At 35.7% G+C, this 25,888-nt stretch overlaps 2 protein-coding genes across 3 annotated transcripts; both read right to left on the bottom strand.

Annotated features, from left to right (window-relative positions):
* Positions 1 to 583: 583 nt before the first annotated feature.
* LOC143564609 (uncharacterized) lies at positions 584 to 4,590 on the bottom strand. 2 transcript variants are annotated; one of them, XM_077051834.1, is made up of 7 exons: positions 4,493 to 4,590; positions 3,076 to 3,183; positions 2,883 to 2,933; positions 2,755 to 2,806; positions 2,603 to 2,661; positions 1,122 to 1,167; positions 584 to 921 (listed from the first exon to the last, which is right to left on the bottom strand). In XM_077051834.1, exons 2-7 carry the CDS (start codon positions 3,142 to 3,144, stop codon positions 791 to 793), a joined length of 408 nt encoding a protein of 135 aa, XP_076907949.1. In that variant the 5' UTR covers positions 3,145 to 3,183; positions 4,493 to 4,590; the 3' UTR covers positions 584 to 790. The 2 variants fall into 2 exon arrangements, with proteins under 2 accessions (XP_076907949.1, XP_076907950.1); XM_077051835.1 differs by having other exon boundaries at positions 3,076 to 3,170; positions 4,493 to 4,548.
* Positions 4,591 to 5,874: 1,284 nt separating this feature from the next.
* On the bottom strand, positions 5,875 to 10,848 carry LOC143564608 (fatty acyl-CoA reductase 2, chloroplastic-like). Its single transcript, XM_077051833.1, has 8 exons — positions 10,086 to 10,848; positions 9,458 to 9,561; positions 8,763 to 8,962; positions 8,571 to 8,671; positions 7,650 to 8,121; positions 7,348 to 7,429; positions 6,862 to 7,265; positions 5,875 to 6,769 (listed from the first exon to the last, which is right to left on the bottom strand). Exons 1-8 carry the CDS (start codon positions 10,486 to 10,488, stop codon positions 6,604 to 6,606), a joined length of 1,932 nt encoding a protein of 643 aa, XP_076907948.1. The 5' UTR covers positions 10,489 to 10,848; the 3' UTR covers positions 5,875 to 6,603.
* Between the last annotated feature and the right edge of the window lie 15,040 nt (positions 10,849 to 25,888).

The following is a 25,888-nucleotide window of genomic DNA, read 5'->3' as shown; positions in this document are numbered from 1 at the left end:
CATATAAAAGCACAGTTTTATTAAAAAAAAGTGAACATCCTTATATAAATTTATAAAAACTGACGCATATTTATTTAATAAAAAGTTGGGTTGGGTTGTGAAAGTGAATGAAAATTTAGATTAGGTTGGTTTGGGTTAGAACAAATCGGGTATATTTAGGAACTAAAACCGGGTAAAAACCGATTTCAGGTATGGTCAACAAAAGTCAAAACCAGTTTCGGGTATAATCAGGTATTTGACCGGGCTTTCCGGGTTTTTTTGGGTAGGGTCGGGTCCAGAACTGTTTTTTTGTGCATCTCTAGTTTGGGTCGTATACGTGAAAAAAAAAGAATTTAGTTTTCTATTAAATTGTGGCAATAGCTAGTCCAATTATACAATGCTAAACATCCAAAAGATTTTTAAGCTCCTTGTATTTTTCTAGATGTGTTACTATACTGAAAGATATATTACAAGATTTATATAAAATAGAGTAGTGTTCATCTTAGAGAAATATTTTATTTATAAATGAAGAGTAAGTATAAAATCAAGAAATTAAGTAGTAAATACAAAACCTCACATTATGACATCCAATAATCAAAGCAAATTGAGCTAGAATAAGATTTCATTTCACATCCAACAGGCCAAATCTTTGTGTTCCTTGTCAAACATTAAATCATTAGAAACAGTATCCACCTACTATATATGTGTTATCTTTTATAATTTAAGTCCCAAAAATCCAAAATATGTACATGTAGCACTTGCAGCCACACATGGCATTATATTTGTATCCATAGAAACCAATTCCATATAACTATAGAGTAGATGAAGATCGGGATTTGCTGATGTCTTCGTCCTTAGGTGGCGGTACCGATAAAGATGGGGACGAGACTGCTGCGTGATAAGATGACGACGCAAGTTGAGCAAGCGCTGGAATCGCACCACCTACAAAATTTCATTTGATAACCGAGACAAATACAATAACACGCAGGAAAACAGAAAAAAAAAGTCGAAATCTAAATGGATTGCATATGGTCAAGAAAAGCCCCAAGGGGGGTGTTTGGGATTGCATTTTATTATAGAGTATGTGAATTGAATGAAATTAGTTAAAAACTACCACAAATCTATCACCGTAAGAAACAAACCTGCCAATCCTGCACAGGCTGATGAGAAAACTATCACAGGTGGGGCCTGCATCACAATTTTCAGCATTCAGAAGAAATTAATTAACATAAGATGATCGCAAACAACAAGGTCGAAAGGTTTCGGAACAGAAAATGAAAGAGATACAGGAACAAAACTATAAAACTATTATATGCATATATAAAGATCGGCATGCACTAACCAAGTTAAAAATCAATGATAATGCCATTTGCTTGAATGGCATGAATATCCATGGATGAGCAAATGGCTTTTAAGGGTTACTTTAAACATGGAAGACTGATCATGAACTAGCTACGAAGTTAGCTTGATCACCAATCCCCACAAATTTAGACCCGTTAGGTTACAAATCGGGTTAATGTGAGTCATGTTTTATCTCTAACGGGTCAAATGGGCACTGTAAAGGCTTAAATAACCTTTTTTGGCTAAAAGGCAAACAGAAAAATTCCCAAAGTGTATTTCTAATGAACACAATCTTGTAACACAACTATTAAAAAATAGATTATTATGTAATAATATGTTTTTGCAAACATTTAACACAAATCTCTATCTCTACTATATATAAAGAGTGAGTGATGTGCAAAATTAAGAGCATCATTTTAAGAGTTTTACAACTCATAAAGCATATAGTACAACATTAAATAAGGGTAATATAGTCTTTGCAAACATAAAATACGTTAACCAATTTAGTTTCAAAAGAAACTTACAATAATAGTCCTTTTTAACCAATTTTTGTAAACTTATTATATTGTTACAAATTTACCCCTTCTTCAAAACCAACTACCCCCACGATTTTTTAACAGTCGTAATTTTTTCACAGGTTAATATTTTTTATAAAAAAATATACCATAAAAACAAGTATTTTATGCTCTTTAATTTGAGTATGATATTGTTGTACTTTTTTATTTTATAATGTTAACATATTACGTGATATCTGTAATGACCAACAATAGATCGAGTCATGTGAGCTCGGGTCATGTGTCGAACCGGATTAGGGTCAGAACGTGTCGATACAATAAAAAGTTAATTACGTTCAAGTTGGTACATGTTTCAGGTTGAAAGTGGTCAAGTCATAACAAGTTCGGGTTAGAATGATGTCATGTCGAAACGGGATTCAGCTTAAAATAGGTTGGTTTAAGAAATAATTTAATTGAAATAGTTGTATATTTCAATTTTGCTTCTTGATTTTCGGCACTGAGTACGTGCATTCAGGCATTAATTACGCGGATGACATTGTTTACACGTACTACAACTGATCAACGCGTGTATTGTGCCACGTAACGAGCATAGCAGCACAAGCGGTTACGCGTTCGATTATGTTTGTGCACGCACCCCGCTGCATCGCGCGGGCACCCGTCTAATTATTTATAAAATACTTGAACAAAAAGTATCTTGGGCCAACCCACCCAGCCATATTATGAATAAGTGGGCGATATAAACAGAAGTGTGGTGTTAAGAAACTTACACCAATAAGAAAATGTAACCACATGGGTCCTTTCACACGCCTTTGAACAACCGGCATCACTACAACAAGGAAATGATGAAAATAATGTTTAATCTGTCAAATAAGTGAATTAATGATCATAAGTAGGCACTGATTAATACAACTGTGCATACCTAAATTAAAGCCATAGAACGCACTTGACACACCACCAACAGCAGAACCAATCTGGGTTAAAGATAAAAATAAGAACATTTTACATCTGGCATATTCCTATTAAATTATATGCAAATAAAACAGTTACCATAGAAAAACTATCTCTAATAAGAGGTCCAACTGTCCAAGCACTCGTTTCCTGCCATCAATCAGAACACATATAGTAATGTACACATAGACAGATGAAAATATATATATATACAAAAACCAATAAACCACCGAGCCATATTTTGAAAATATTTTAAACATAAAAAAAAGCTTAAGTTACTTAAAAAAGTTACCACTTCCTTGGTGAGAGGACCTGCACAGTGCCTGCATCTCAACGAGCTTCTAGGATCCGAATCCCCCATCTCTTCTTTGTGATATATAAGTGTTCCTATTTCAGGATTCTAAACACCAATCAGAAATAAAAGAACTTCAAAATAACATGCTCTACTTCAGATAGATGAAACTACAAACAGAACAAATCAGAATTTCACAATAAATGGTTAACCATTTTGCCTATCTTGATCTTATTTGGTACTTGGTAGTAATTAGCTTATTACCATACACCTCAAGTGAAACTTAATGCCGCATGCTGATTAAAATTATTAAATACTATAATACTTTAACAAATCACATTCAACCTACTAGCATTTTCGATTTGAAATTTGACATTAAGACATCTTCAAAGGAGCATATAAGTAAATTTGCAAAGTAGAATTATATTGATGGCAACAATATGTTCTATTATGTCGAAATTAATACACTACCAAAATACACATGGACCACTGAGTACACTATGTTAGTTCACACATAATACATAACAATCACACACATACATTTGCAACCAAGTGATCAGTCACTTCTCTCTCTTTATCAAGTTTAGCAGTCTAGTAGACAAGAAATAGTGGCCAACTGTACCCTAGAAAAAAGAAATTCAGAAAAAAAAAGAAGCCAGATTTCCTTAATGAAAGTTTAGTGAGTTTCCTTGTATATCGTCAATGGTGTTTTGTTCAATATTAACCAAGTGCAGCTTGAAGCACCGTAAGAATTCTCAGCAAATTTGTCCTGTTGAAGACTGCCACCATTAATAATATGATTTGGTGTGCCCATGGTTGTAAAATCCTGACTAGGCGCCGATTAATAGCTACTCCCCACCCCACTCATTAATTTTGGGCTAGTCGGCTAATCAATCTGTTAATGGTCAAATCAGGCCAAAATCAGTGGTTTGATTCCATCCAATTTCCGGCCAAAATGTGTATGTGTATATAAAAAACTGAAAATTACATATAAAATGTGTGTGTATAAAACCGATCCGGTTAATCCGAGTTAATTGCTAGCTCCCACCCCACCGCCCGACTAGCGAACACTACAACCTTTTATGCCAATTTATTTGAAGGCTGTTGTATTTTGATGCTGATAATATGAAGATTCAAAGCTTACAGTATGACAAACATATCACAGGATGCACATGAATAACTAGAAAAATATTAACAAACTTTATTTGTTAATTAAGCAGATAAATAAATGCTAGAAAACTACTAGAATCAAATAATTTCGATTACTGGCGAACAATATTAATATTATAACTGTATCAATAATCAAACCCTAACACTAAGAGCTAATGCTCATATCGAATCATAAGGTTATAATTTCGTGGTGTAAAGTAACAAATTAATTAAAATAATAATATGATTTAGAGAGTGTAGAACTAACCGCCGGATTCACCGCTCCGTTTATTGTCGCCGGAAGTTCGATGCCGTTCAAGAAGAAGAAGATCGTTAAGTTAGACCGGGTGAGTATATTAACAAGAGAGCGAGATCCGACCCGGGCCGTATTCTCAATATCCGGGACCAGACTCTATTGTAAATAATCAGGTCTGATGACGGTTCGGGTATTGCATATCTTACCTTGTTTATGTAAATATTAAATGGTCAGATCCGTGAGACACGACCCAGACTTATTTAATGATATTCTTAGAACCCGAGAATCGACCTTGTCGTAAATAACCGGGTTTGATCCGGGTTAGGTCTCATAGGCCTTACTTAGTTTATGCTCACCATGTTAATAAAACCAATCCATAAACTATCTTGCAACTTTCATTTTTGGACATTTAACTTTTTTAATCTCTCTTGCTTGTTAAATATTATCAATCATCTGAATAGCGATCTCTCACACTCGATAGATTCAATACTCGAAATAAAAGTGTAGAGTTTATGAGTGTGAGAGTTTGATGTTTAAAAAAGTCTACAATCACGATTGACTTAAATCAATCATGATGTGAAGGGTAGTAGTTTACGACACAATTAGAAGCACAAGATGAAAATAATTAGGTTTTGGATTGTCATATTTAGCTTACTTAATAAACGACGTGCGTTCGGTTTTACATGTTTAATTAAACGGGTCGTGTTTAGATTGATTTATTAACTAAATGTGTCGACCCATTAACTTGTTTAATCCATTTTTTACAACCTAATTAACACTTTACAACTTAAATGTTACTTGTTGTCTGTCAAGTGGTTTGACACGTTTAGATAAATGAGTTAAATAATTTATGTTCGAGTTACACGATGTTAAGTGTATAAAGTAAGGTTTGATATTTGTTTACATTAGTAAACATATGGGTTATGTTCAGGTTGAACAATCCGTCACGCCAACATGTCCAGTCATTTACATAGTTCAATTCTAACCACTAAAAAGTTAAAACAGAGAAAGGTAAGATTAATTCATTTACACATGAATTATTTAATGAAAAAAAAGTCAATATACTTCAATAATTTGCTAATCCTGTATCAAAAGACAATAACTTGGACAAAGAGATCAATTTGATCCTTGATGAGTTGAAGTTTAAAATTGACATCAATGATCATTATTTTATAAATTTAAGTCAAAACAGAGTATACATTTAATAAAATAAAATGTTGTAAAATCTGTATAGAAATCTCAACAACAGCAACATACCATTGATCATTTCCTAATGCCAATTTCTGTTCTTTCATTCATAGCCTCATTCGCGCATAATGCTCCCAAATTACATCAGAAACACACAAACTTGAAACGTCCCTTTAATCTTTAAGTTATTAAGCTTAATAACCGAAACCGCAGCAAGAGCACCAGCATAATCAGAAGCCACAAATCATAGGGCTTGATCCAACAACCTCTCGTGGCTACACTGCGAGATTTGACCTTATAAACTCTCAACTATATGCCTGCCATTGATGACTTAATAATGGAAACTTCAATAACAGACTCTTATTATTAATAATAATGATATCGTTGTCAAAAATTATTATCAGTGCGTGTTAGACCATAATAAACTAATTTGGCACGAACGTAATGAGCAGCTGCATCTAGAAACATCGATTCATCAATGCAACCCCAAATTTTCCATCGCGAGAATCTTAATACCTATACACAAACCGGTTAAATATTACATAATCGTTGTATTCCTCCAGTTCAATGGATTTTAACTTTCCTATGTTACAATATACCAACTCTCTGACACATTATGAATAGATATATGTCTCAAACTAAACTTTACACTAATTGCATAATTAAGTCTAAACTTTGATTCTTCATATTTATCAATCTTGATCAAACAATTAAGGCCAACAAAGTTTATCACATGTTTTATATCATCTTGCTCCATCCAGACAATCTTAAATCTTAATACACAATGTCACAAACAACATACAATATCCATAATATTAAATCAATAAAAGAGAGAAAACATAATAATATTTATTACAATACGATTTTTATTTTTTATATAAAACATGCCTTATATAATGTAGTGTGTTTTGAATAATATTTATAAGGTTCATTCATTAAGTGCACATTCCTCTTCCCTTCATTACATGCCTCCTTAGCCCCGGAATATGCACATTTGAGATGTAATCTCTCCAATCTATCTTCTCGACATCGAATCCAAATGTCTTCTTTTCTTCTTCAGACATCGTTGCGAATAACTTTTGAGTATTGCTGTTATCAAACCTACAAAATACGGTTTCAAGATTCGACGATCATGTAGGGACCGAAAGTGCAAACACATAATAATATTATAAGAACTTAAAGTCGCTTGTTACCTTCCACCATAAAATGTGTATGGTTCATATATGTTTGCCAAATACTTTGCTTGCTCCACTGATTTCTTGCAAATATTTTCAAGTTTAAGTGTTAGCTTCCCATTATTTGTAGAGGCTGAAGAAGCCAACCCGGTTCTGTTCATCGCGTCTTTCCATATATGAGCGGAGAATTCTTCCATGGACCGATAAAGTTGCATGACGGGCACATGAACCGGCCTTCCCTTTAAATCCAAACAAGGCGAAGAATTGAAATGCTCATAAAGCAAACTTGCCAAATCCTTAAATACCAACGGGTTCACTACCGATGAAGCTATATGATAAATGTAATTCTCTTCGTTTTCTATATTTGCTATGTGTTTGGCCATCGCTGCCATGGTGGCATTAACCACCATGTCAGCTGGAACCTGCAAAGGTTTTGCAAGTGGTTAATGGGATCATTTAAAAATTTCTAACCGGGAAAACATATATATAAAGAATATCATTTACCACATCAAGAACGCCGTTTGGATCAACAAGAAATCCGCTAAGTTGCCCCTTTCCGTAGTAAAGTACAATTGGATCCATCATCCTTCAAATAATAAGGGGCATATAAGCACAAATCTTGAATATCAAGTTGTAATTAGTTTGCCCAAAATGGGACTTTTTTATGTGTCGATCAACGAAAGTGTATGCAAATGACTAAAAACATCCTAAATGGCTTTATTAAAAAAAGTTAGATGATTGTGCTAGTAGTATAGTTATTAAATCTTATTTAAAGCAAGAATCACTTATAAATTTTACATTTGTACCTGTTTCCTTCCATCCATCCTGGAAATGGTTCTTTGTAAGTGCTTTCAATGACACTAGGCCGGATTATGACAACAGGTATATCTCCTCGCATTTTATTAATCATCATTTCTCCCATTGCCTTGGTAAAAACATACGTGTCTTGCCACCCGTACAGCTTCGCCCTAGTTAAATCATATATTCGAAGGAAAGCAAGGTGTTTTGTTAGAGATTTTAAGTGAACAGTAACAAAACAAAAATTAAAACATATATTTAACGTGTACCCGGTATACCTCTCTAATCCAAGCTCTTTTAGCTTTTGAACTAATGCGTTTTCTCCCAAAAATTTCTTTGATTCCAAAACCATTTTTATTTCGTCTTCTACATTCAACTTTTGCGTATGATTCCCGTACATGAGGCTTTCGCGTGCTATAGTCTCCCCTACATTAAACGGCTTCTCCATGATTCTTCCTTGTCTCTGTCCATTAACATATGCTACAACCAAGAGAACATGGTTAAATATGTGTGTGTACATATATATACAAGGTTCATTACAAAACATTAAGTTATATGAAAACAAAACAAAAAAAAAACAAAGCTTTTTATCAGTGGTTACTTGTTTTAAAAACGTTCCACATATAAAAATGCATGGTATATGGATAAAAAAACTATTAAAATTATTTATTCATACACTTTTTTTTGTATAGGTTCTATAAATAAGCAAATTTGTTCTTATTCTTGTTTGAATCAATAATGCACTTTTAACAATTTTCAAATATTTAAAAATCATTTAAGATTGAAAAGTGAATGATTTATTTTGTTCTACGTGTTCTCGTAAAATTGAAAGATTTGGTTAGATATAAAGGGGTGCATTCAATACAGGTCCGATCTTAAGCAGAAACTCACAGTAAGAGGTTAAGTTTTTCAAGGGTGAACTATGTTACCTGTAGACAATTGCAGGAAGAGGTTAAGTTTTTTGCACCTTTTTGCAAAGCTCATTAGGCGACTCGGCCCACCGGTGTTAGTGTCAAGAGCTACATCATATCTGCATTTTTTAAAAGCAGTGAATCCTTAATTAAGCTTTCCTTGCTATTTTATTAATTAATTAGTTAATTAAAAGTTTTAAGGAGATTAACCTTTCATCAAAAGTAGTATTAGCTGCAGAATTTACAATTATGTCAACATCTTTCGCAATCACATCTGCGGTATCCTCATCTAACCCAAGGTTAGTTTCACAAACATTTCCAATCACAGGAACCAGCTTGCTTAACATGAAAGATTGATATGACTTCCCATAAGTTTGTTGGAGAGACTTGAAAAGTTCGATATTGATTATCTGTAATGCAATCCTATATTAAATTTAAATTTTACTACTTAAGGATAATGAGACTGATCATGTAAATATGAAGTGATGCATGGGACAAGAGGTGTCAAGTGGCCATGGGTAACGGGGAAAAACCGGTATTTACTGTATAGGACAAAACAATATGGGTCGGGTCGGTTGACTGATGAACATTTTTCCCCATCTTTTAAACTTTTTATACTAAAACTAAAGCTCTAATTAAGTATGGTTACAAAAACTTTATTTGAACAGTAATAATAATCTGAATCTTTATACAAACAATTAATTAGGAGGTTGAATGCATTGATGTATAATGCATAGATCTGATTAGGTGACTTTCAACTCGTGTGACGCGTATCCCATTTAACCCATTTTCTTATTTCATATTAAAACACGGCCATTCAGAAGTAAACGGATCTATAATGTCACATCTACATATCAGACTCCCTCAAGGACAATAAAGAAGACAAACAAAAGAAAGTTGCATACCTCAATTTTCAATCTTTCCATGGCAGCATCCGCGTTCTTTGCCTTGATTAAGATATATATTTTCCCCACATCAGGCACCGTGCGCAATATCTTCTCTATGAACACTACATAGTTGATATGATATTCATGAAAAATTCAAATAGTTAAAGAAGGTTAACAAGCAAAAAAATGTTTCTTGCATCCAAGAATAATCATTCCTAGAATCATATAGACACCAAAATGAGCAAAACAAATATGGCTACATATAGAATAAATGTGTCAAGATGGCTAATTATGGTTTACCAAAGCAATATTACACTTAGAAAATCCTGGTTTCATCTATAAGTTAGTGCTAGAGCCTAGAGGTGTCAAAACGGACGGGTCAGTTCAGGTTTACCCAAAACATTTTTATATACAACTTGTTTGTTACTAACAAATATAATGCTATGACCCTAACAATCTAAAGTTTTGAACTAACCAATATATTATGTTCTAGGCATCAAATATATATTTTGCGCGAGTTTCTACATGTTTGATCTATTCTACTCATTCTCGTTTTACCTATTTGATTCATTTGAAATAAAACATCGCATACATAAAATTATAACACCATGCATATAGATTAAACAAAGAGGATCATGTGTAGTACCTTTGCCCAAGAACCCGGTTGCACCGGTAACAAAGAACCCCTTTCCTTTAAGTACATTAATAATGCCAATACCATCATCATCATTCATACCCATCACCGAATTACCATTCGTTGCATCATTGTAGGAAACCAAATCCTTCCCGTTAGGCGTCAAAACCAAGTTTTCGGTATCCAAAAGAGCGGTTCCAGGATCAACGTTAACCAGAGCCGATCTCTTCGTCAAAATAGACGACACCCCATTAATATTATTATTCCTACCAACATTCCCTTCATTATGGCAGTTCATCAAACACTTGAAGTTCCTCTTTGACAACCATGTGTAATTGTTGTCACAACCGGCCAAACTCGCAAGCTTTTGTTGGCGGATGGCGATGGAAGAACCGAGAGACATCGTCCCCATCATTTTCAAGAGAAATGTAAAGGGATTCCAGAAGGAGAAATTGGAAAATGAGCAGAATCACACAAAGGGTAATTTGCAAGTTGGAAGATGTTGGTTGGAAAGTTGGAAAGTCTGATCTTTAGCTAATAGTCTCCTACAATAATCAAACACGTACAAGATTAATAAAATAATAAGTGCACACAGATATGGGAATTAACATATGGGTTTGGTTGAATATTTAAATAAAGAAGATGGATATGATCAAGGTTAGGATGGCATGCAAGGCTCCCTTTTTGCCAACGGCTAAGATGGCGGGAAGTAGTTGTTTAATATTTTCTTTTACCCTTAGTTTTCTGGATATATATTATTTAGTTGAGATATCATAAAACTATATAATATTCATGTGAAAAAGGGTGTGGGACTGCTAAAAGAAAATAAAAAATAAAAATGAAAGTTTTTTTTTTCAAAGATGAACAATTACTTAGGTGAGAATAAAAAACCGAATCAAAACCAAACTGATTAGAACAAATTGAAACCGATTACATAAAAACTGGTTTTGATTAAAGCCGTAGTTTAGAACCAGTTTGTAATTCTCTTTACCGAAATTGGTTTCAAACCGGTTAACTGAACTGGAAACCGGATAAACATGCCAAAAACTAATCGTAACCTTGTCAAGAAACCGGTTTTAATCCGAACCAAACCGATCATAAGCCGATTTTGATTTGTGTGGGTTTTAAACTAGTTTGTGCACGTAAGTAAGTGAACCTTCAATCAGGCCGATGTTGCAAGTAAGTAAGTTACCCTTCAACGAAGAAAACGGGAAATAGCGAAAAAGTGGGATCGGCCTTGTAATTTCAAGATCTTAGATTTTTTATATAATTTCTTTTATTGTTTTGAATTAATGAAAAAAACAAATTCGGGTACTTCTCCATAGATATCCTACCAATTTGTTTGTTTTATAAGAATTTGGTTAAAAAATAGGTGATAACTCCATCATCATAAATTTGGGTAAATTTTTATACGTCCATAGCACCCAAAACAAATGTTTTAACATGTGAAACAACCTTCTCATAATCTCATGTATTAGGTGTTTAAATGGGCATATATTTAGAATTACCAAATCTTGTTTAAACAAAACTAGGTAAGAAGACCCGCCATGTGATGGCAGCTAGACACAAATTCAGTCGATATTGGTTAAGCTTGTTACAACACCGACTATAAATAAAAAAATAAATTTTTAAATAACCAAAACGGTACCAACACACATATAACTTATGATAAAAGTGACGAATTCGGTCAGTATCAGTTAACTACATACAGATACCGACACTAAATCGAAAACATAAATTAGTAAACTCTCATGATAGTAGTGATACTCGTATAACATATGATGCGAAAATACAACATATTCAAACACACCATTTATTCGATCGGTAAAACACGGGCGTTGCTTATGCGGGTCAACGAAGATTAGGTTGGCATCGACTACGTTCTTTATGCTACCAGAGCTAAACCCAAAAAAAATTCCGTCAAGTCAACATATTTAAAATAAAACATAAACATTTGACACTACGACAACAAGTCGACGCGAATTTGATATAAAAACTCAAAAGAAAAATAGAAGGATGCATGGATCAAACCAGGGCAATCCATGTTACATACTTACATGGAACAACATTTACCACCTTCAATGTTTTACTTTAATCAAATATAGTCTCCTTGATATGGATGATGTCAAATACAATACATGGCATGAATACACTACTCTAATATTCCTTCGTAATTTGAGCAAGAGTTAGATTATCACTCAAAAAGTTTTCCTAGAAAATCCGTGTTATATAGCATAAACAAAATATCTACTGATAAATTTTTAGGTGATAATAACTACTCGGTAATAAACACGAAATATTTAATACCATAAACAATTTTAAACATAATGTGCATATTAACAAAATAATAAATATTTAAATTTCATTAAAGTGATACTCCATATTTGTATAACATAATTAAAATACGTTTAAAGTATTTTTAAAGCCCATAAGAGAAGTAACTATTGTTCACATAAGGCCCATCGCAATTACCCACGGGCTAACAGTCAAAGGATTTGGGCCTCAAACTCGTCATGGCAGCACTTTCAATTTCTATTATTGTTTTACAGCATAAAATTTAAGTCTATAAAATGATTAAATTAAATCCTTTTTAGCCTAGAGTAAGATAATAAAATGAATTCCTCTTTAACCTTGAGTAAGATAGCATATTTACATAAGGGGGTTATAAACTTCTAAAACATATCCAAAATTCTAATTATTCAAATCTGAAAAGGTCTACGGGTTTGATGTCAGAATGGTTCGGTTCATGATTTGATTTTACAAAAAATTATGTTCACCGGTTAAGTCCGGTTTGAAATTTGAAACCAATCTTCTGAACCGAATCAAACATTTACTTTTCACACAGCCTAACCACCTTTGGTCAATATCTATTTTACTTAAATTATGAAGATATTAAGATTTAGGTTCTCATTTTCAAAATTATAGTTAATGGTTCAGCCCAAAATTTTCATTAAAACTGATCAAACGAGTCAATAAACACTATTAATTTAATATTTTGAATACCAACTTATTACATTCAAAAGTTTAATATCTATTTTCTTTCTATAATCTATGAACGTGTAATAATACTTTGTTTATGGACAATTACTATGTAACTTATAATAATACTTTGTTATTGAACACATATGTTTAATAATAATAGTAATAAAAAACTATAAATTTAATTTATCCAAGTCATACATGGGCCCAAGAAGTTTGGAGTTTATCCATTATCCATATCCATAACCAAAGGCCGTATCACCAAGCTGATCATGTGCAAGTTGTCAACAACATGCACCCTCCATTATTTGATGACCCATAGGGTCCCATTTTATCCTTTTTTCTATGTCGATCAATGAATATCCAGTACTGCATAAATATCTGTCCTATATTAATTTAAGAGTAATGTATTTGTATTTATCTAATTAATTTATTTTATTTTAAGATGATTAATGTATAAATTAACTAAATGTAGATTTAACTTTATTTATATCAAACCAGTAAGTTACTCAAAGTTATGAAAAAGCATCATATACTTTTAACATATCAACGTGTTATAGATAAAAAATTGATTCATTCTCGATTACAAAATAACAAAAAAGTAAAAACTAAGGGATTTTTTTACAAAGGTGTAAAAGATTTAACTCACATCATGAAGTTGAAAAAATAACACAAAAGCATAGTTTATGTGTAGTGCGTCCAGTGACGGACCCATGAATTATTTTTTTGGACGACATCGGAACTTAACACTAATTTTAGTGGGGAGATTGAGATTTTCACATACAAATAACACTAAAAAAATCTTTAAGGTGGGCGGCCGCCTCTGAGTGCGTCTTAAGTTTTTGTAAAGACATAGGTTATCATGTGTGTGGGCGCATTTGTTGCGCCTGTCATATGTATGTAACTTTGTTTAGAATAAGCACGCTAGTTACACAAAATTGAGTCTTTCCTAATCATGCAGCACGTATCAATTGAATTGCCTGAACTTGGTAGCAATTTTTATAAGGAATATTTAAGTCTGTAAGCAAATTGAACGTTGAGTGAACCGTTCGACGCAAAGTTCGTTTATGTTTGTTGATTTAATAAACGAAAGAACATGAACAAAAAATCTGTATTCATTTAATTAAACGAACGAACATGAACAAATTATTTGTGTTCATTTAATTAAACAAATGAACATGAACACATTTTTCGTTCGTTCGTAGATGTTTGTGAATGTTCGTTTATGTCCGTTTATTTACATTCGTTTATGTTTGCATTCTTTTACCTTTGTTCGTATATATTCATTTATCCTCGTTTATTTATGTTCATTTATGTTCGTGAATTGTTCGTTTAAATTTTTTAAACAAACGAACATAAACGACCATGAACATGTTCATATTTTAAATGAACAAACATGAGCAAAATTATGTGTTCGTTTAAAGTTAAATGAACGAACACAAGCATTCTCTTATTCACGTTTGTTTGATTTGTTTGCATATCTTTATATTTGTATGTACAACATCAAGGTTGTAAGCGAACCGGACGTCCACCAGTTTGTTCGTGGGAAGTTCGTTTATGTTTGTCCGTTTAGAAAACGAACACAGACAAAGTTCGCATTCGTTCAATAGTGTCCGTGAACGTCCGGTAATGTCAGTCCGATTACGTTCGGTAACATCCGTCCAGTAACGTCCGTTTAGCAGTGTTGTGTATGTTGAAATTCCTTGAAGAATGAAGAATTTGAAGCTTGCTTCTGGTGAAAAACTAGAAGTTTGTGGATTTTGAACACCAGAACATTATGTTGATATGATTATGTGTTTGGTTCAGTGTTAAGTATTTTTTGGATATCATGTGGTTTAATATTCATCAATGTTTATGTTAAGTACTTTGATATGTTTATGTTTCTTTGTCCATGTTAAAGCAAATCCTAACCTAACTGATTGTAGGCTAAGACTGGCCCTAATAGATGACGATATGAGTGATATTTGAGAGTAATATGAGAGTGATTGTGATACATACAGTTAAAGGTGTATGTTTATTGATATGACTAATTTGAGGATTGTTACAAACATATAGGCTATTTGTAGAGACAATACAACATCTACAATCGTAATATTATTCCTAATGGTTGGCGATGCCCAAGGGTTGTCTTTTTTCATCTGTGATCGTTATTCCGCGTACGATCTTCCTTCTTGTCTTTAGCGAGTAGATGTTTTCCTTGTCTTTCCTGTAGCGATGCTTTGGCATGGATGTGGATGCCATTTCTGGGGTGTTACCCCTACAGTCTATTAACGTTCATTAGTATCTATTGGTGTTTGTTTGCCCGTTAGTGTTCAATTGTCCATTAATGTCCATTAGCGTCCGTTTACAATACTAACGAACGAATACAAAACGAACACGGACAAACTCAATTCCTTAATGAACGTGCACGGATTTTCGTTTGGTTGGATGTTCGTGAACCGTCTGTTGTCCAACAAAAGACCAAACTCGAACAACGTCTCGTCCGATTCAGTTCAATCCACTTACACCTCATACACCGTGATATAATATCAAGATATGACTGGTGTAAAATGACAAGAAAGCATCATTAATTAAAAGATATTTCCACATCTTCTCTTGTCCTCAAGTATTATCTTCTTTTTATGGCAAGGGTTTCTTTGCTATGTGGTGTTCTTGTCGTGTGTTTAGGGGTGTAGCTTATTGGCAGTATGGGGTAGGCGGTTTTATTTGGTTTTTGTTTTTCGGGTGTTAAGGGTTTTTTAACAGTGTAAACCGGATCACTTATTCGGTTTTATCCGAAAATTTTCTACGTTGGTGTAAATTTACCCGTTTTTATCCGAAAAATATAAACCATCTGTGTCTTCGCCCAAGCTTCAATCACCGCCTATGTTTATGATGATGTTTATAAGTTAAAATGATTTTATGACATAAAATATCATATAGCCATAAATTTTATTTTGAATTGTATGTATCGTGCCAAAGAGGTTAAAGTTGTATGTTACATAACTGCAAAATTTATGTAATACAATCATCCTAAATGGCTAAATATAAACCTAGACGAAAAGTAGATTAATACTTAGCGAACCTTTCTTAGAACGGCTTCAAAATTTAAATATTTTTTTTTCTAGTATCACGAGATTGTAATATAAGTCACTAGATATGATTGTACCATGTAAATAAATTCGGACTAATAAGCCTTCTATAAAATGGTTAAAAGTGAAAATCCTGTGTATTTTTTATTTTTTATTTTTTATGGTAAACTCACATATTCTTTAGTACTCCTAATTTTACATCATTTTACCCGGTGAAATGTTAACCTTATCACAATACCTTAAAAGTGTTTATTAGTTATCACATTTCACAACAAATATGAGTGAAAATAAAATTTAATGCCTTGTAATAAACAATTTTGCTGGATAAAAAACGATCTATCTGTTTTTCTAACTGTAATCATCTGAAAAACCATACAAGAAATACGAATTCAGAAACTTATATTTCGAGTTTTCGACGGATCACTGATAGCATATTCATTGCAAGTTAAAACTCACTGAACCGACTAATTCTAAAGTAATATCTTATCCTAAACCTGATCCTCAAAATCCATGGGTAATCATCGACAGATTAACGAGTATTGTGGATTTTTCATGTTTTTTATTATAGTCGTGAGAGATCTGTCGGTAATCAGTGATAACTTATTTATATAATTTATTCGTCGGTGATTTGTCATCATTAAAAGTTAATTTCCTAGTATGTGAATAAGCACCGATGAATGGTTAATAATAAAATCTATTTGAAAATACTATACTAAATTTTCTTGAACATAATATTGACTATTGAGTGTACTATACAACCATGCAAGTTTAAGGTCTATTTATCTTGAACATGCTAATCAATATGTTCTAGCATGAGATTTTTATCAATATTTCCATTAAATTAGAATAAGACACGATTTGATTAGGTAGCTAAAGCCTTAAGAAATGACTTGACAATCTATGAATTTGTGGTCTCTAGTTATGAATTAAATGAATATATTGGGTTTTAGTTAGACATTGGTTTTATGAACTTCTTAATCTATACCCTAACCACCTTATCAAGTGATAATAGCTCGGGTTCTATGTTTTGAATGAAGGAACGACAATGATGAAGAATTAAGGATATTTTTCATCCAAATAAAGACGAAAACATTATTTAAAAAATATATCTTTGTATGATAAATCAATTATATAACTCATTTAGCGTGTTGTATCAAACACAAAGATCGTGTTCACATTTTACTCACTTGTAGTTGTAATATTTGTAAATCAGTTATTTTATAATTTATTTTCACTTAAAAGAATTTTTAAATATTAAATAGCTAATAACTTATCTATCACTTGTGACTTAGTGGTAGGAGGTTTGTGTTCTTCAGTGGAGACTCCGGTTTGATCCGTACTTGTGTTATTTTTGGTAGATTAAGACAATAAAGAATTTAAGTTAGCCCTTTGTGCAAGGTTGTCAGTTCGAATTTCGAGCCAACCCGGGTTTTTATCCCATCATGTGTTACGCCAGAGAATTCTGCTCTTATGACGGTACAACGACCATCAAGTAGCAACCGACACTATGGTTTCTCAAATGAATGCCCAAGCAAAACTCTTTAGCCATCGTAAACCTAGTTAATACAACATAGTCTTACCATAATGAGACAATGAGACTCTACAATTTGAAAAGTGCAGTGCCCGCCCCGTTTATGCTGGCTTTATTATTTGATAAACTCTTTTATAAATTTAGAATATCATCACCGTTTATGCTGCCGTATCATCAAATATTTTACATATATAATTTGTGTATACAAAACACAACTTTTTTTCTATTATTATTAAAGTTCAATTATTAAAATATTTGTAAGTAAATAATCATTCAATATTTTTATTTATATCTTGTAAATTTCAAGGAAAAAAGCATTTTTTTTATTAATGACAACTTACACACTCTGATTTCATTTCTAAATTACACTATTTTAATAATGGGATGACTTGTACTTGTACACGCGGTAAAACTATAAAGACAAAAACTTTATCAACTTCTTAATATCACTATGCACTAAACGTCTAGACCAATGATCCGTTGGTAAGATGATTTGCAAATTTCCCTATCCGAGTTCTTTTAAGAATAATAAATGTATAAGTGACTTGTACAGTATAACTAATTTTTCTAAGTGTCATATTAAAGTCATTTAAACATTTTTTATTAATTAGAAAACCCATTCAACATTCAATAATTATTGTGATTTTTTTATGGATGTATTTAAGTGATCTAGTTGAAGCATTTATTAATCTTGGCTACTCTTAATATTTTTTTCTTCAATTCAAACTAAATAAATGGAACACTTATGTATGTGAATATTTAGTGACTTTTCTTCTTGATTTTTACCTCCTATTTGAAGTTAATTTATAAAACTGAATAACCCAACACACTCTAGTCCATTACCTTCTTCACACACAATGAGAAATGAATGAGTTAACTGTTAAGTAAGTGTTAACAAAGTATCCCCATCGTACTTGAGCAAAACACAATCACCAATATTCTTATCCACACAACTTATTCTTATCCACACAACTGCATCATTGAGATAAAGCAATCACTTTTTCAAGTGGCTTGTATGTCAGTAATTTTTTTTTTGTCATTAATTAATATCAATTTAAGCTAACTGAATTTACTTAGATGAAATGAAAATTATAATAAAAATCGGTATAGTTTAGGAGGTGTGGAATACGCTCTAGTTCAACAATAATATGATCTTGGGCATTAAGTAAGGTTGCAAAAGTTGCTAGCCGGACCCTAGACGGCTGTTTGAAGACTGGAGAGTTAGGTGTACTCGGAATACTCGAACATAGTAAATATAAAGAAAATTAATTTTTAGATGATATATATGTATGAAATAGGGAAAATGTCATAAAAACCAACATACTTTCTCTTTTTGCTTATAAAAGTCCCTTAACAAATTTTTGCATGTTAAAGTCCCTCCACATGCTAATTTTGAACATAAATGTGATATAACTTATAATAACATGTTGTTTTTGCTTATGTTGCATATACATAAAACTAAATACGTTAACATGGACGGCCTATGTGTCAAAAATTGGCATGTGAGCAAATTATGTTGATATTTTTTTTATATTGTTCCTTTTGAGTCTTTTGTAATGTGGTTATTGTTATTTTTATATTTTAATTTTTATACTTTTATAAATATAATTGTATGTTTATATTATAAGATAGTTGGTTATTATTATTGTTGGATGATAATGTGTGCACAACTCGTGTTCTAATGCTCTTGTCAATACTGTGTGCACAGCTCGTTCTATTTCATGGCCATCACCATAATCACCGGTATAACTATTCTACCCTAGCTCATACATCTTCTTATTTGATCATCCAACAATAATAATAACCAACTATCTTCCAATATAAACATATAATTATATTTATAAAAGTATAAAAATTAAAATATAAAAATAACAATAACCACATTACAAAAGACTCAAAAGGAACAATATAAAAAAAATTATCAACATAATTTGCTCACATGTCAATTTTTGACGTCCATGTTAACGTATTTAATTTTATGTGTATGCAACATAAGCAAAAAAACATGTTATTATAAGTTATATCACATTTATGTTCAAAATTAGCATGTGGAGAGCCTTTAACATGCAAAAATTTGTTAAGGGACTTTTATAAGCAAAAAGAGAAAGTATGTTGGTTTTTATGAGATTTTCCCTATGAAATATCATAGTTTACTAACATTTATAACAAATAGGTAAAATACAAATAAGAGAAAATCATTTTTAAATACTAAATTATTCTGAAAAATATTAATCATTAATTTAGAAAAATGATATTCGTTCTTTAATATTATAGAACTACGAATTATATTTTAGTTTTTAAAGGTTAAAATCGGCCCAATTTGATGACTATATCTGATTTGACTAAGGTTGACCAACTTTGATCGGTTCTTAGTAACTGGGCGGAGTTAAAGAAAGTTGTTGCGGCACCATACTTTGTAGCGATTACTCGAAAAGTACTCGGTCTTGTATACCTACTTTTACAACATTGGCATCAAGAAACTCCTAATGTTCTAATAAGCAAAACCCCAAGTCCACCACCCATAGCGAGGGTCACACCAAGAGAAACTTATTGAAAATGCTTCAGATTTTACATTAATGGTTTGAAGTTTCATTCAAAATGGTGGTAAATGTGAAATGATAATCAGTTGGAACTAATTATTAGTGATAACTGAGATTGGTGAAATTGATCATCGGTAGTGAAGAAACACTAAGTGACCCCGGCATATTAAGGATAATCGTAGGGTTAAGTAGATGTTTCCCACGAGGGTTAGGTCCGGCAAAGATGGTTATTCTTCTCAACCTGCAAAACAGACACCGTAAGCTCGTCACTGAGAAGGGGGGGGGGGGTTCCTCCTTGTGACCACCCTCCGGCGTGAGAATCAGACTAGGTTGCTCTGAATATAAGTGTATATAGTGAGAAATAGCTAGAGAGAAGATGATGATACCGTTCCAAGGTGTTGGAGTATTTATAGCCGAAGGTAGGTTTCCAAGAAGGTACGGCCAGCTGTATATAATATTCCTTTTCCACCAACTATGGACTACGTTCGTGCCACGATGGGAGTTGGTGGGTAGGCAGCGGCTGATAGTGACATTTTGTACTGGAGCGTGCTCCTTCTCGTACTATTGTCGGTGAGCTGTCACCCTGTGATTGGTTCATGGGTTGCTTTTGTCAGATCTTGTCTATTTGTCCATACCTTGGTAGATATAGTACAAAAGATCTTCTAGAAGCGTACGGACTGGCTCTTTTGGGTGGGAATATTCCCGCCCTGCTCATTCCTTCTTCAGGTGATATTACTGAAGTATTAAGAGTTAGTGCCTTATGCGTGTAGCCTTACTGTTAGTGCGGGTAGCCTTCCTTCTTGGCTTGTACCCACAGCTGCGGGGACAGGTAGGGTACTGTACCAAGGGAGGCTTTCCTGCGGGAACAGCTGGCTTACTGCGTGTAAGGTCTTCATCTCTCTGAGCATGGTGGGTCCTGCGGATCCAGTTGGTCTTTGCGCAGACGTACCTCTTCCAGGTGAGTCTTGCGGGTCCAACTGGGCTTTGCGGGGACCTACCTCTTCAAGTCCCCCCAGTCCATTGTTCCTCTCATGAATTGTTAATAAGTGAGGGGAACTTTTGGACTTTAAACAAGGGGCTTTAAAAAGGGGTTTTCGTTTTAAGGTTCTCCGTGGGGATTCTTCCCGCAGTTTTCCTAATGTCACTTGCAGAAAATTCCAGACTTTTTCTGCTTGATCTTTGGGTATGATGCGGGTAGGTGTGTAACCTCTTCGCAAATCGGGAGCGTTGAGTTTCACTTGTGTAGATTCTCCACGAGGTTTTGGTAGTTTTAGACATAGTGATCAGTTATGTTAAACAACCAATTCCACCTTGAAGCTTCAAACAATCTAGTTCTCAACGTTCCCGCCATACGGGGGTGTTATTTCCCTTTCCGCAAGCATGGCCCATAAGATCGATCTTGGTTTCAATTCCCTACAAGTGCTAAGTACGTGAAGGGTTTCGCCTTGACACTGTACCCGCACTTGTCTTATGGTTTCTTGTTTCCAAGGTAAGGGGGTATATTCTCTCTTATTTTTGAATCTTTTTGAATCTCTTTGAAATTCGGAGAGTTGGTGAAAGGATAAGGACAGTCCAAACGGTTGAAGTGACGTTGGCGTCTTCTGACGGTTTCAGGATGTGCAGGAAGTTATGACGACGTGACAGCATGTGGTCAATCAGGACGCTTTTTCAGGCGCGTGGGCGCGAGTTTCATGACACGCGTCATTCTGACACATGTTGCCAGCTTGCTTTATCCACGTGTCGTCGTGTCATTGCGCCTGCGCTTTCTCTCTCATCCGCATTAAATTCATCGCATTCATTGCGATGAGTATATAAGGGGGAGAGGGTGTATTTCGTCCATTATCTTCACTTCACTCTCCTTTTCCTTTTAAGCGATTTCCGGCGAATACTCATTTTTTCGGCGAGCATTCTCCTGAAACCGCTTTCTTTCCTCAACATTAAAAAATGTATTCTTCTCATGACCCAGAGGTTAACGTCGAGGAGTCCGACGTTTACCCCGAGAATCCGACGTCCACGTCCGATAAGGACGATAAGAGTACTGCTGGCGAGTGTCAGTGTACTCTTTCTGTCGATGTATACCATTACATCGTCAAGAAATTCATGTTGGAGCCCTATGAGCCGGAGTTTCCGGAGGCCAACCAGACGGTGTACGATGCCCCTAATGGCAAGATAGGGGTTTACGCTTCGTTCTTCCTATATAGGAGTCTAAGATTCCCATTAACGAAGTTCGTATACCGTGTTTTGGAGAAACACGGTGTTCATTTGATGGAGGTGCACCCAATGGCAATTGCTAAAGTTCGCCATTTCGAATGGGTGTGCCGTATTTTGGATATCGAGCCTCGAGTCGACCGCCTGATGACCTTTTATACCTAGAGGTGCGTCCAGGGTTGGTATACCCTTGTCACTCGGATCAAGGGTTTGAAGATCTGTGCTACTGAGCGTAGTCTTCGTTCTTGGAAGCGCGAGTTTTTCTTCATTTCGGCTCGTGTCGTTCCCATCGCGATGCCGTTCAAGAATGGGAAGGCACTCCCTAACCTTCCGGCTTCCAATTACCAGGAGACGGAATGGTTCACCAAGATTTCCCATATTCAGACTCCTGTATATCGCTTCGCGGAGTCTGGGATGGTCATGCTTGGGATGAGTCGCGTGTGGAAGGACGCCGGGTCTGGGACGCCGCAAATACCCATCGTTCTTGAATATGGTTTGAACTATCTTCCTTTTGGTACGCCCCGTCTTTTGTGTTGGTTTAGGGTTTTCCTTCTAACATTTTTATCGTTTTTATTTCAGAAGGGAACAACTTACAGTCGCTCTTGCACCCGCGGGAGACTGGTGGTCCAGCGCGGTTGGGTACTCGTGATCTTGATGAGAACGAGTTGCCCATTTTGGAGAGGACTGCGGATAGGTTCGTAGAGGTCTACCCGCCAGGCCATGATATTTTAAGCGCCACTCGGCCAGGTAAGGAGTTCTTTAATCCTCGTCCTCTTCATGCTCAAACGTCTGCTGGAATTCCTCTGATCTTGTCATCTTCTGATGAGGGATCCGCAGATGGGCCTTTTATTGTGAGGAAAAAGAAGGCGGCTGGCGTGAAGGGCAAAACGAAGGTTGCTACCTTCGTTGACCTGGGGAATCAGTCTGATTCCGAGACTGAAAGTGAGGAGGCGGCGGGGAACCTTGGTGGTGGTGACGAGACCATTGTCTCAAAGGTTGAGACAACGGCTGTCACTTCCGAGCCGCCAAGCGTTGCGAAGGTGACTGGCGTGAAGAGGCCAGTTTCATCGGGTCCATCTCCGCCTGTCAGGGCTTTCAAGATCAAGAAAACCAGTAAGTATATTTTTTGTGTACCTTTTCCGCATTTGTTTTTTATATCTTTGTTCTTTATGCAGGAGTGGACTTATCTGCTTTTGAAGAAAGTGGTGCGGGAGGAGCTAGTTCAGGACCCACGACGATAGGTTTGGTCAACCTATCCGAGGCGATGACCCAGGCGGCTGCGCCTGTTTCTGGTACTGGTTCAGTTGCTTATACTGTTAAAGCAACTGTTCCGGTTATGACGTCGTCTGTCGTGGCTGTTGTGCCGACGATGGCGTCCATTTTTGTTGCTGCGTTGAGCAGTTCAACTTCATCGCCGGCCGTCAGTGCCATATTTAACACGTCATTCACCGAACCGGCGGTGACTTTTTCCATGAGCTCCTCTGCGATGAGCTCATCAGCGGCGACTGCAGCGGCTATGAGTTCATCTCATATGAGTTCATCTCCAATGGTCTCTACCTTTGTGACTTCTACGGTGTCACATTCGGCGTCAACGACTACTTCGTCCTTGGCCAGTTCTTCAGGTATGTTTGGAGCTTGGACCTCTAGACTTACCTCTGTTGATGAGGGGGTCCGATCTTTGCCTCCTTCCCATCTCCTTGACCTCTTGGATGGATATCCTTTAGGTTCGGGTGATGGGTTTAGCGGCTATCGGCCTGTTATCGACCCTACAGGTGCGTGGGGTTACTTTGGCCTGTTATCCATCCTTGTCATTTTTTCCTAACTGTTTTCTGTTTTCACAGTTTCGGATTCCAATGAGGTTTACGCTCCAAGGTGGAATATCCGCCGAGGAACAACTCTCAGGACGGCCGCAGACTGCGTCGACTGGGCGCGCCATGCCGCTTCAAGTGGCGCATTGGGGGAGGCAATGGTTAGCTATCAGGAAGGCAGGTTGTCCACCGAGCTCCGAATTCTACTTGCCCGGATGCAGCCGCGTGTCGAATTACTTTGTCGTGAAAACGATAAGTTAAGGACTGCGCGTGGCTTGGAGGGGGCTCAGGTGCGGTCGCTTAGGGAAGAGAACAAGAAGCTTGCCGCCACCGTTGCTGAGAAAGAGAAGGCCTTCAAGGACCTTGAGGCCGAAGTGCAAGCTAGGCATGAGGCCCGTTCCAAGGCTACTCAAGCTGTTAACGAACAGCTTAGGTTGGCTAAGGAAACGGCGCGTAATGCCACTGAAAGGGCCACAAAAGCTGAAGCCGTTGCTGAGCCTCTACGCGCTGAGAATGAAGAACTGAAAGCCAAACTGGAGAAGCTTCAGCAGGCTCATGAGGCTTTGGCTTTGGAGGACGCCAAGAAGCTACAGGAGCTCTTGGATCAGAGGGGTGTGCTTGATCGCACTGAGCGCAAGCTTAAAGGCGTTGAGGAGGCTGCTGCCAAGGAAGTGTTGCTTGCCAACCTAAACAAGAATGAGGCCGAACGCGCCCGCGATCAAGCTCAAGCTACCCTTCAAGAGGCTCTGTCCAATAAGGATTGGCTTCTACGAGAAGCGTTGCCGTAGGTACGCACAGCTCCATTATTCTTTGCTTTTTGCTCTTTTTCTTTATACTTAGAAAAGATTTTTTTTTTTTTGTAGGTTGTGCATCGGATTTTCGCGAACACATCCTATGATGATGCCATGAGCGCAGCCCTCAACGCTTCTCATGAGGATGGAGAGAAAGCCGGTTTCTTACTTGGTCTAGGATTTGCAGAGAAAGGCATCCCGCCTTCCAAATTTCCTCTACACGATGTTGACACTGAAGCTGCCTATGACCAAGCTGTGAACCAGTATGCTGATTTCTCTCATCCGGTCGTGGAAAAGGTTAATGAAGTTGCTGTTGCTGATGACGGGCTAACTATTCTCAAAGCTTTCCTCGAACCGCCGCAGCCGACTGATGGTGCGGGTTCAAGTGGGTTTGGAGGAAGTGGTCCTAAAGCCTGAATCTTCAGAATCCTCTAAGTTAGGATAGATTTGCATTTTTTGTAGGCGGGTAGATACCTAGCCATTTTGTAATGTTTGAACAGCTTTTATCGTGAATATAAATGTTTTGTTAATGCCTTGCCTTGTAAACATTATATGATTTGCTCATGCATATTTTAGTTTAACTTAGCAATTTTCTAAGTGTTTTGAATAAGTTATCCTTTCGACGCGTGTCAGATAATAGGTTAATGTTCTGTTTCCTCTATCATGATTGTGCAGGTAGGACCGTCACTTTCACTTAGTAGGATGACCAAACTTCATCTATATCTGACCTGCGCGAAGGTTTTCCTCATCTTCCCCTTAGAAATTTTTACTGTTTTTGTGTTTATGCGGGTTGTGCCGCTTTCCACACGCAACGACTTACTTCCTCCCTCACTTATTTATGCGGTGAATACCGGCATATCAGTGTGGTCAGTTCATAAGTATAAAGG

The sequence above is a fragment of the Bidens hawaiensis genome, unplaced genomic scaffold, assembly GCF_021521415.1.
Source record: "Bidens hawaiensis isolate Kalapana, Puna unplaced genomic scaffold, B.hawaiensis_p1.1 tig00022097_1, whole genome shotgun sequence".
Taxonomy (NCBI): Eukaryota; Viridiplantae; Streptophyta; class Magnoliopsida; order Asterales; family Asteraceae; genus Bidens; species Bidens hawaiensis.
The sequence above is the reverse complement of the archived record's forward strand: the minus strand, read 5'-3'. Positions and strand labels throughout refer to the sequence as shown.